General features: G+C 45.2%; 1 protein-coding gene across 1 annotated transcript; it reads right to left on the bottom strand.

The window, feature by feature from the left end:
• Positions 1–1,128: 1,128 nt before the first annotated feature.
• Positions 1,129–2,180, bottom strand: LOC120655280. The gene has a single exon (XM_039933034.1). The coding sequence runs from the start codon at positions 1,935–1,937 to the stop codon at positions 1,569–1,571; it is 369 nt and encodes a 122-aa protein (XP_039788968.1). The 5' UTR covers positions 1,938–2,180; the 3' UTR covers positions 1,129–1,568.
• Positions 2,181–12,967: the final 10,787 nt, after the last annotated feature.

A 12,967-nucleotide genomic window follows, 5' to 3' on the forward strand; every position in this document is an offset into this window, starting at 1 on the left:
TATAGTTTTTTTTACCATTCATGGTCAAATTTTAAAATGTTTGACTTGGAAAAATCTAAAATAGCTATATTCTGAAATAGAGGGAGTAGTTCAAAGTTGTATGTTCGCTTGGTTAATTCTGATTTTGTAAGTAAAAAGTACTATCAGATTCTAATTACCAGTTCGGTTGTGCCTATAAATTAATTAGGTGCGATTTGAAAAAAAAAACTATACTGAACTTTGTTTCCACCAACTTTTCATTTCTAGAAACTTGTTGGGTCAACTACTGCATATATACTACTGCATCTGTCCAGAAATATAAACATTCCAACCTTCTTGGAGAGTCAAAGTTTTTTAAATTTGACCAAATTTATATAATAATATAATAATATTTATGATACAAAGTATGTACCATTAGATTCTCCATTAAATATATTTTTATAATATATCTGTTTGGTGCCATAAATTTTTATGATTCTCTCTAAAAATTTGGTTAAATTTGAAAATTTTGACTCTCCAAAAATGTTGGAATGCCTTATATTTCAGGATAGAGGGAATAGCTAGTAGCTAACGTGTTCACTGCCGCTGCGTGTGTGTGTGGACATGTCCGTGAATAATAATTGCGGGTTAGTCGAGGCCTAAACAAAGTGTCATAGTCCACCAGAGCCATCAGATCACGTCGTCACCATTGACGCTGGCAAATCTGAAGTGACTCAGGGTTAGTTAAACGTAAAAAAATTCAACGTGAAGTTTCTATATACCTCCAGTTAGCTTGGCACCGATTTGACATGTGTAGGTAACACACTCGCTATCTGTGTCGGTGAACCGAAAGTAGCACAAGTTTATAACATGTTTATCCGGTGAATATTATTTACAGAGTATCAACAAGTGTATGGATGAGAAATTGACAGTGCTACACTACATCCACCGACAGTACTACTAGTGAGAAGTAACCAACAATCATTAAGTACTAAAGGGAGAGAGCAAAGGGATAGTAATCCCTTCTATATATCATCAGTACGTATTATTGGAAGGAATTGAGCGATATTTACGTTTTGTAAGGAATTGAGGTGAAAATTTAATTCATTTTTCGCTCTATAATACTTATACGTTTCGATTCTCGGGAGGAATTAAGTTTGTTCAAACAAATTTTGTGACTATATATGAGAACCACTTAATAAATTTGAAAAAGGTAACTCATTTACATGTGACAAAATAATCGTACCATCCATAGATCGAGTAGCTAGCATAGATAGACTTGTGTCTCGTCCCTAATAGGCTAATATATACTAGCTATATTTATATACAAAAGCGTAGAAAGAAAAACTAAAAGTTGCTAATGCTAACACGACTTATAAACTACTAGGCAGCTGGACGCAAATTACTTAGATTACCCCTAATGCACGGCTGCTACTGCTAGCTAATATCATCACTCTTCAGCGATGAACTTACTGGTCTCTTCTGCAGTGTTTTTTCCACCACGGACTGAAACCAGAGCACCTGGAAGGAGATCGATAATTCACGCGAAAGAAGAAAAGAAATACTCATGACGGCTGCGGCTTCTAGGTTCTAGCTAGCTAGCTAGCTAGTTAGTCATCGGAGCTGGCGCCGGCGGCGGCCTCCATCGTCTCGGCGGGGCACTCGACGATGCTCTCGAGGCAGGGCCGCCATCCGTCGCCGCCGCCGCCGCCGGCGGCCCGGCCCTCGCGCTTGCGCGCCACCTCGTGGAGCACCTCCTCGAGGCGGCGGTCGCCGGCCTTGAGCCGCGCCACGAGCCACCCCAGCTCGTCCTTGGTCAGCACCACCTTCACCTTCACCACCGACGAGGGCGCCCCGTGGTCTTCGTCCCCGTCCCCGCCGGTGCTCCTTCTCCTGCCGCTCCTCTCCGCCGGGCGGCGGCCTGCGAAGGCACCGCGGCTACCGCTGCTTCTCTGCTGGTGCTGGATGCAGTTGCCCATGGCGAAGCGATCCAACTAACTAACAACTAGCTGCTTTGCTTACTCCGTGACTGTACCTAAGCTAGCTCAACTGCTCATCAAAAGCTTAGGCAGCTGCGCTGGTTGGTTCTTGATCTGAGTGGGTGGCTCGTGTTGGGTTGGTGCAGCTGAGGAAGTGAGAGGGTATGGTGTGTGGGAGGAGGTGGATGGATCGAGGTATATATTTTTGGACATGGTTGTAACTAACACTGTTGCTTGCTTTGTTTGTGTGCATCGATCCGCAATGGCAATGGCAATGGCGATGGCGATGAATAATCCAGTTGCAGTCGCTGTCTAGGCACATGGTGGGGGGCCTAGCCTGGAACTTGCTCGATCGCTTTGGTGCTTCGCGTGTGGACGACGTGCATCGCCGGCAAAATGGCCTTGGACGACCTTTGTTTAAATTAATTTTTCTCTAAAATAAGCTTCAAGTTCACACGGCACTGTTATAGGTACTGTATTATTGGATTAGGGCTAGTTTTCTCGCTTCTTCAAGCATTATGAAACTGTTACCCGTGCAGTCTACAAGTTAGGCTACATTTTAACCCTGTCTTATATTGTGTTTTTCTTTGAGGGAATGTCTTATATTGTGTTGCCCAAATGACCATACAGGATTGACATCATGAGAAAATACTTTCAGACAAGAATCCGATAGCAATGATTTATATAAGCTTATACCCTACTCCCTCCATTCTAAATTGTAAGTTGTATTGACAAATCTAAATATATAATTTTTATCAAGTATCTAGACTGTCTAGATACATGGCAAAAATTATATAACTAAAACGAACGACCTGCAGTTTGGAACAGTGAGAGTTTAATGTACAAAATCCTTACAGTAATTTATTAGTTAAATAGTAAAGATTCTGAGGTTCAAATCCTGACCACCCAAAAAGGTCATTATTGGTGGGAAAGTACATCATCATTGGTGGCGTACCGTTAAGTACTATATCATTTTGATAGGGATATATGATGATCAACAAAACTAGTTAGGTGATATATAGTAGTAAAGAACATACATACAACATAGGCGGCGAACATGTACTGGAAGATACAAATAAACCCGGGCACATCCTCGATCACGAGGTTATTAGATGACAAAATAACTAGATTATTAGGGGCTAGACACGTTCGTCGACCATTAACACTAGCTATCTACACACGTGCCCAGCCTGATCGTGGATCGTCGTTGGTAGCTTGCTGCACGTGAAGTTGCTACCATCCACGCACCAGCACAATTATAGGCCGGCCGACGGGCACCAACTAAGTATTTTTTCGATATGATGGGATCAGAGTGATATGATATGATCCACTGCATTATCCCAGCCGCTAGCTGCATCAACCAATTATGCAAATAACTGTTCATTATTAATTACAACTTGACTGAAAGTGGGAAGCTCAAAATATAAATTCTCAACATATCTAGAATCCAACCCATGGCAAAAAGTTTCAAAAACACAACCGGTTTGATTACATGTTTATCTTTATTTGTATATATATGTAGGCAACATATGGATGTTGATCCGATGGCCCAGATTGGAGTTTCCATAGTTTGCATACGAAGGTGGTTTGCATAGCATACGTTGCCATATATGTATGGTATAACACATGCATCAGATCTTTTTTAAAAAGGAAGTGAAGTGTTTTTTTTAAAAAGGAAGTGAAGTGTTGCAGTAGTATACACCTGATATGTTTTGTGGCGACGCTTCACCATCATATTAATTGATCACACGCTTTCAGGTGTATGTACGCACGGTTCAATCCGAGGATTGGGTACGTCAAATTAATCATGTTGTATTTAGACCGAAGGCGATCATTAATCAGACTTTTATTCACCTGGGTCCACACCACTATACTAGAAAAAAAACTATCATTACAGGATCACGGCCTTTAATTTTGTACCAGGTTTATCAATTGCACGATCCAGTAGTACCAGATCATGCCACCAATCGGTACCAAGCGTAAAACATTAAGAAAAAATATTTGAAATCTAGCTGGAGATCTGGACACGCGCAACGCCCCAAGTCACATGTGGTGGACGGCATACAAAACTAGAATCTCTTGCCTCGCGTATACCTTCCTTACCAACTCACCTATACACAATAGTTGTGATTCAAATAGAGATGTTTTCTTTTGAACCAATTCATGGGAACCTTTTAGTACCGGTCGGTGTTGCACGTTAGTACCGGGTACTAATATGGGTGGGGGCATTACAACACCACCCGGTACTAAAAGTCTTTATAGGCTTCCATCCACCTCAAATAACCCATACCAGTATATTTGTGGTGGATCGATAATCTATTTTCCAGTAATGTGCCAAATAATTAGTCATATAGACCAACCTCCGCAAACAAAGAACACATTCAAATTGTGTATTGAATCTACATGATCATACACAAATTATCTTTTAATTCTACCCTTAACATTTTCGAAGTTGGAATTGGAACACACACATGTATGTATTATATAGGACGGTGAAAGGTACCATGTATACGTGCACACATGGTCAAATTCTACTGTTGTCTGTTAAAACTTCCATCTTTGCTGCCCTCTAATTAAATTGAGTACGAACAACCTACTAGCAATGTTTCTGATCTTTCAGAACATGACTAGCTGTCAAACTGTTTTACCATCGTCTTCCTCTTTCAGAACAGGGCTAACTGTCAAGCTGTTTTACCTTTCACCTACCTACAACATCTTCTCCTGTGTTTGCATATAAATACCTCACACTCGTGCGTAGCCGAGCGCCGTGGAACATGACAACACGCCACCGTCGGCGGCGAACGATGGGTACAGAAGCCAACGAAAACGCCAAAGTGACATGGAAAAAATACAAGAGATCGAACGAGACGCCCCTGACAGCAGGATGCATGCATGACCAGGACGGTTAGAGAGGCCTGTCATGGTCAGGTCGGTCAGGACGTGAGCAAGGCGCCTACTGTACTACACAACAGGGTGCGGTCGATCGGAGGCAGCTGGCTGGCCGGAGGGATCAGAGCCAAGGGCGCCGTGACCGGCCGCGACACACCGCGTCGTCGTCGTCGAGCGCTCAGCGGCGACGGCTGCTAGCTAGCTAGTTTCTTTCTTGGAGTTCAGATTCAGAAGGCCGTCTTCCTGCTGTCATGGGCGTGGCATCAGGCTGACATGGGCACATGGCGCCGCTCGCTCTCCAGACGCTGCCTCGTAATGAACATCTTTTGTACTAGTCAGGTAAGAATCTTCATCAGTGTAAACGTTGGCGTCTTACAAAGAAACAAAATCAAGCAGCATCTGCAATGGAATCACAAGTTCATCAAAGTGCTAAAAATAAACAAATTGCATAAGCTATGTAGTGCAGGCTGCAGAAGGCAAAGGGTAGGGGAGAATCCTAAACTATTTGGGACCCATCAGTTAGCTGAAGCGCGTAGCTATAAACATAAACAAATTCAGATAAAATTAAGAACCAGTGCTGCTGGCAGCATGTTCTCAACTCTCAGCGACTTGTTGGCCTCCTAATAAAGTAGCAAGCGCACAAGAGCACGCCATCTGCTGCTACATTACAAGGAGGAAGATATATATGATGGCATCAGATATCAACCCCTGGGCTCCAGGGTTTCAACCCAAAAAAAAAGGCATTCTTTCTCAAGACAAATGATGGAAGAAATGATGTTGTGCATGCGTCTGGGAACCCTGGATGTCTTGCTTGATCCATCGTCGTTTCGCCCAGAACGTAGCATGTCGACAAGAACAGCGGTTGGGGCATCACGGTCACGACGATGTCAGAGAGACTGCGAGGTTTCGTTGCGTTAGCCCTTAGCCGTTAGGAGCTGCACCGGTAGAGTGGTAGGGTTCCTATCAAGTACACTGAATTTACAATCTGCAAAATTATTTTCTGTTTTGGTTTTCCAGAACATGAAAGAAAACAAGAGATGGCACTGACTTCATACAAGAATGATTGAGAAATCACAACTAACGACTGCCTCTACAAAAATTACACGGTTTACACATGTTACTGTCAACACGTCGTCAATTTGTTTTCTTTCCTTTTTCTTTGAGAGAGATAGAGATCACCACTTCTCAACATACATCACCCTATAGCAGAGTGACAATCACTGCTCACCACTGTCTGAATAGGGAACGGCACCGGCAGAACAGCTCATGTAAGGTACAGTCTATAAGAGGAAACTCGAGGCTGACCTCCTCCAAGCGTGACCAAATTTCCAACCTATAACGGTGCTAATAAGACATCCGAATGAATGCAAAACAATTGCATCATGCTTATCACATAGTGATGCACTATTGAGAAGCTAGATGGCACAGATCGTTCCTTTAATTTCCTCTCTATCATCGGTCACTACGGGAGACTGCTGCTTTGTCGTGTGCCAAAGGACACGGCAAAGCCCTATATGCACACGGCAAAGGCCTTTGCCCGATAAATGGCACACGGCAAATGACGCCTTTGCCGATGCCCGATAAATGGTACACGGCAAATGACGTCTTTGCCGACGTCTAAATGCCGTGTGCTTTTTGTCATGTGCGGCACACGGCAAAGCCTTTGCCGTGTGCCAAAGCTGACACTCGGCAAACAATTTTCATAAAAAATAAAAAAACATCGGCAGCCGCTGCAGTGGCAGTGCCGGCCACCACAACCACGCCGCCGGCCACCATCACCACCACCACGCCGGCCCGCCAGTAGAGGAGGCGACGTCGCTCGTGGTCTCGCCGCCGCCGCCCGCGGATGCCCCCGCCGGCCAGCTAGGAGAGGAGGCGCCGCCGCTCGTGGCCGTGCCGCCGCCACCCGTGGACGCCCCGCCGGCCGCCGCCCGTGGCCGCGCCGCCGCCTCCCACAGGCGCCCCAGCCGGCCGTGGCCGGGCCGCCGCCGCCCATGGGCACCCCGCCGGTCGGCATTCGGGGTCGCGCCGCCGCCGCCCGCGGGTCCCCCCGCCGGCCGTGGCCGGGCCGCCGCCTCTCGTGGGTGCCCCCGCCGCCCATGGCCGCGTCGCCATTCGGGGCCGCGCCGTCCGGGGCCGCGCCGCCGTTCGGGGCCCTCGTCGCGCCGGCCACCACTCGAGGCTGTGCCGCTGCAACTGTCGGCAGAGATGGAGAGAGGGAAGGAGAGAGAGTGAGGGGTGGGAGAGAAATGAGAGAGGGCTGATCCGGTGGGGGAGGAGGGGACCAATAGGAGAGCCCCATTTGAAGGGATGGATTGATGACATGTCATCTTTGCCGTGTGCCCAATTCCAGCCCACGGCAAAGTTCTATTTTTCCAAAATTATTTGAAATGTATTTATTTAATTAAATATAGCAAATAAATATAAAAAATTTCCAAATTTTAACATGGAGTACCACATATTGTATGTGAAGAGTAGAAAAACTTTCGAAGTCGAACTCAAATTCGACCGTCACTTTTACTCCAAACTTAACTGCATCCTTCTCAAATCTCCGAGTCTTCTCCAGAGATGAGATGTTTCCATTTGTAAGCATCGTACGTGAAAAAATTACGAAACCTACTCAATTTTTTAACACTGCCTCCACATATGATATAACGAGGTATTGACAAATATCATAATTTTCAGACTTCATTTGCTTTTTTAAAATTTTAAAATCATTCGAACACATGTTCGTGATCGTGTTTTCTAGACAAGATGTTGAGAATTTCTTTTTATTTCACGTGTAAGGCCTCAAACTGAGCTAAATAACATGAATATTATTTTTTCACTCATTTTATTCTATTATTTGAATAACTTGCAGTTCAAATATGACTTGATTCAAAAAATTGCTCGAAATGCAATTAATTAGTTATATATAGCAAAAAAATTTAAAAATGTACCCAATTTTAACTTGGGGTACTACATGTTGTATGTGGTGGGTAGAAAAAATTTTGAGGTGAGAAGAAAAAAAATTATAACTTTGCCATGTGCCGAAAATAACACACGGCAAACTATTTACTTTGTCGTGTGCAAAAAAAAAAAGCACATGGCAAAGTCTTTGCCGTGTGTTTTCACCGTGGCACACGGTAAAGTGGCTTTTTGTTGTGTGCCCGACAAAAAGCACACGGCAAACAGAGAGGCACACGACATTCTAGCAATTTCCGGTAGTGGGTGATACCAGATGATTTAACCATCTTCTGCAGGAGCATCGTCACATCCAAATAACGCTATAGCAGAAGAGACAAAGCAGACTGCTGGTGCATAGTGTTCAAATGTAGAAATGCCACCCTGTTGGGTGAAGTACAGGACGATGAAAAGGATCTATGAGTCGAGATTAAACCCAACAGTGACATGACTGATCATTGATACTTCTTTCTCGATCGGGTTGACACGCATCCTGGTCCTTCATAAGAAATGAAGTAATTACTATTTCAAAGCGAGGAAATCTCAAATGGTAGTAGCCCGTCGCCTTCACCGTGACAGAAGCCCAGTGACATGAGCCCGAACGGAGGCCCACTTGGCCAGTTACAACAAGCCAGCCAGTGTCACCTTCTGGTTTGTTCCACTGTTTAGCACCACCTCGCCTCTCTAATCAGCGGAACACCAGCTTAAATACTCGTCCTAATCACCTGCTCTCGCCGAGCTCAGTAGCGTGGGCTTGTCACTCAAGTGGGGGCATCAGGGTGGTGAGGATGTTTGGTGCGTTCTCTGAGCCTGGGCCTGTGGTGTCACATAGCTGGCCTGCCCATTCCAAGTTGTGTAGTGGTCGGAAGGTGCCGTGGCGAAGGCCATGGCCTCTCCGGGCCTGAAGTGGCAGGAACTGCGTGAGGCTGGCTTCACAGAGCAGCGATCACTGCCCGCTTCCAACGGTGGGAGGATCACAGGCCGCTGCACCATGGGCCCGCTCGGGCCTAGAGATCCACTGCAACAGACCACCATCCGTTTTTCATTTTTAGATTTTTTTTCTCTTGCCTTGTTTCCATTATTTTTGCGACAAAGCAGGTTAGCTCGGGCCTAGAGATCCACTGCAACAGACCACCATCCTTTTTTAATTTTTAGATTTTTTTTCTCTTGCCTTGTTTCCATTATTTTTGCGACAAAGCAGGTTATTGGCATATTCCAGACAGCACTACCTATGTACTTTTGATCCAAAACTGGATACGGCCTACTGCCATCCAGAATCAAGAACATGCCACACCAGTCATTCTATATCAGATAGATTGTCTTGCACTGGACAGCAAACAGAACGAGAGTTTCGCGACTTTGCATGATTCCATAGCAACGGTACATTTATAAGAGCTTCAAAGGTTCACAACCAGATGGATCGAAATGACATTCATTCACGAGGACAGAACTCATCGACCCAACCAAACGACAGATTAATTGTAAAATAATATCACTGATCAAAATTTCCATGCTTCTATCTGAATTCATATGAGGTGGCGGCGTGGTATACAATATTTGTTGTGACAGATGCAAGTGGGGCGGCTCGCGGCTGCCTGCCTCCCGTGACTGCGAGATGTGACTGCGAGATGGCTGTCCGTGCTAGCAAGCCCGCGCCAGTTTTTGCGGGCTTTGCGGCAGCCCGCGCATGCCGCCGTGACTGCGAGATGGCTGTCCGTGCTAGCAAGCTAGCAGAGCCGCCGGCATGCAGGTGCTTCGCTAGACACTCCGATTCGGGAAGGAGCCGCGAGCTCCTGACAGGAGACTCCTGCGAGCGCTCCGTCGTCAACGCTGCGGGCGGGAACTGAGGTCCGCCGCTCTGGCCGCGCAAGCAATCACCACCCTCGGTCGTTACGAGCCGCGCGGAGCCGTTGGGACCTCGAGCGCCGGCGAATTGAGATCCCGTTCGAACTAATAGACACCCTGTTCAGGGGGATTGAGACCGGTGAATCGAGCGTGAGCGGTGAAGAACGGCAGCGGCGGCCACGGCCACCGCCTGGCTGTTCCACCGGTCCGCACGTGGCTGCGCCGCCGGCCCATCGCGGAGGTGCGCTGCCGTCCCGCCGGAGAGCGCTTGACCCTGCCATGGCTACTGATTCCACCTTGTTCTTGTGGATGGGGCTGGGTTTTGGATGGCAACGAGAGGGAAGAGGCAAGATGGAAGCACGGGTTGCAGTTGACCCGCCGGCAACCGGTAGTGGCAGCACGCGATCGAGCGACGGGACGCATTGGGTGCGAATCATGCCCCCGACACATGCGACGATGGCGGCACGCTAGACCCTCTCCCTCTCGATCTCCATCCCAGGTCAGTGTGGCTATGCGGGCTTTGCGGTGCCGCTGGGGATCGCGAGCTAACCCGCGTAGTCCGCTTCAGCTGGGCGGGTTCGCCGCGCGGGCTGTGCGTGTTTGCGGCGGGGTGGGTTCGTGTCGTGGCTAGGGTTAAATAAAGGGTCATTTTGATCCATGCCACTACAATTTTTTGAAGTTGGATTTCATGTTGAAATCCATGTCATTGAGTGGCATGATTTTGAACGTGACACCCAATTTCATGGAGTTGTGGTGGCACGAATCGAATTTTCCCTTAAATAAACCGATCGGTCCAGTCAAACCGGCGGGCATATCTAGTTTACGGTCGCCCGTTTTTTTCATTGGTACAGTCGATTTTTCGACATCCTTCGTCTTTCCCTTTTTGGCATATATGTCCAGGTCCCATACGTTCCATTTAGGCGAGACATCAAAATCAATTCTGGCGCTACAGAAAATGAGATTCCCCCACCGACCCTCACCCTTTTGCATCCCGCGCCAGGCAGGAATTATTTCTCAGAAGTGATTCTTTTTTTTCAGATTGTAAGAAAATTGTGTGTAAAATTTGGATGGGGAAAGTACGTGAAAAATATTTAAAACAAAAACTTTTTCACTAAAAAATTTATTGAATACAAAATTTGTGTTCCAAATTATTTATGCAAATTTTTTCAAACAAAAAAGTTTTGCATGTATATATTTTGTTGAAATACAAAATTTTGTATAAACGTTTGTATGAAAACTCATGAAAAAAATTAGGATAAAAATTTTTGAAACAAAAAAGAAATCTGAGAGAAAAAAATTAGAACCAAATGCCTGTAAAGTATACTAAATAAATGTTTGTATAACATATTTTAGCCTAAATGAACCCTCCAACTCTCTTTTGTACTACTTTTACATTGTATTTGTATACTTTTGTATACACGCTTTTTTTGTTTAATTTCAAATCCTCGTAAACTATACTAAATGAACGAATTTTTGAGAAAATTTGACACTATTAGATTCGTCGCACCTTGAAGTATTTTTAGGAATGTTTTAGGTATTTTTCATTTTTTTGAATTCAAATTTGAATTTTAAATTTGAGCCGGTTTGATACCGGCCCAAGCCAAAACCGGACCGGACCAGTTTGACCGGTTCCCACCGGTTCCGTTAACCATGGTCGTGGCCCGCGCCACTTACATCCTGAGCAGCCACCACAAACGTTCTTAGCCTAACAAGATGGCACTAAACTACTTTGTACCAATCTAACAGCAGGTGGCTTCCATTTGGCTAACACAGCAACTGAGAACAGTTAAAAACAAAATGCCCTTGATCTGCTCGTATCCAAGACAAAAATAAATAACCTTCAGTGCTCATTACTCGGGGTTGATCTTTTGCTTCTTTGAGTGCTCCTTGATTTTCTTGGCCTCACGGCGCTCCCTCTTCAGTCCCTTTATGTCGTTCGATGAGATCAACTTTCCAACCTGAATCCACTAATCCAGCCAAACCATGACTCAGGTTATCATCTAAGAAGCAATCTTGACCTTTACAATCAAAAACAAAAGTGGATAAATACCTGCTGATCTGGCATGTAGACCTTGCCCAGCCTGCCCTGCACTGGATCCTTGGTGACATTTTTCACCTGCAAGGAGATTCATGGCAGTTGTGAATACCATAGCAACCAAGGAAAATTTTTACGAGAACATAAGAGATAAGGGTATTAGTTGCTCAATGCTAATGGAATCAAAGTGAAAACAAGAATCCGAAGAATAAACTTTACAGACAGCTTTATCAGATTTACCTTCTTAGCATGCTCAGCCATCTTCATACATAGCTTCTTTCTTCAAACTTTCAACTGGAAGCCTGTATCTTCTTACAACCAGATCCATTGAAGGCCCTCCCCCCCCCCCCCCCCCCCCAAAAAAAAGATCCATTGAAGGCCCAACTTTTTTTAAAAAAAAGAGAAACTTTATTAATTTCAAGTTTGATACATCGAGGTGATACATCGTTTTGAAATGTTCCCGGCCTCTGCCTTAATGACACACAACCCTACAGAAAGTTTTGGAATGAATCAATGAATCCAAGCACACTAATAGCTATCAATCCTAAGACTAGACTGCCACCCATGCGCCCGGGCAAAAAAGTCCTTGGCCACCTAGGCCAAAAAATGCGCCGCCGCCACAAGAATGTCCTGCGAAGAAGGCCGTTGTAGGATAGCCCATGTTCGTAGCCAATGTGTAGTCGCGAAAATAACCTGCAAGAAAGAATGCTTTTTGTTATAAAAAACCAGCAACGCCAAACAGACCAGCAGAGGGCTGCAGCACCTACAAAGGACAAGTGGTTGGTAAACTTTTGGTATACCATTCAACTAGTTTCCAAACATATTAGATACACTACTTGGTTTAGGTAAACCCCAAGCCGCGTAGACCGAAGCCCATACCAACAGTGTAAAGCGGCAATCAAAGAAAAGATGTATTGTCTCATCTTCATGACAAAAGCAGCATTGTTGGCTCCCTTGCCAATTACGTCTTGCTAGGTTGTCTTTTGTAAGTATGACTCCCCGTTTTAGATACCATAGAAAATCTTGATCTTGAGTGGGATTTTAAGTTTCCATATCTTTTTGTTTGTATTTGGGATGTTCTAATGTATTAGTCCGAGGTAATATGATTTTACTGTAAAAACACCTGCCTGGTCCAGATTCCATTTGAATTCATCCCGTCCGTGATTAAGTGTAATATTAGATAGGCGTGCAGCAAGATTATTCCACATTACTAATTTGCTGCCAATCAGATCTCTTCGCCAGGATAGATTGGGGGTACCTGAACTCATTACCTCAGCCACCGTATCCTGTTTTTTGCGAACAATGTTATAAAGTTGTG

Source organism: Panicum virgatum, chromosome 1N (genome assembly GCF_016808335.1).
Source record: "Panicum virgatum strain AP13 chromosome 1N, P.virgatum_v5, whole genome shotgun sequence".
In the NCBI taxonomy this organism is placed as follows: domain Eukaryota; kingdom Viridiplantae; phylum Streptophyta; class Magnoliopsida; order Poales; family Poaceae; genus Panicum; species Panicum virgatum.

Bases quoted from the DNA above. Each gene is read 5' to 3' on its own strand.
- LOC120655280 (XM_039933034.1), bottom strand. From the start codon at position 1,937: ATGGGCAACTGCATCCAGCACCAGCAGAGAAGCAGCGGTAGCCGCGGT.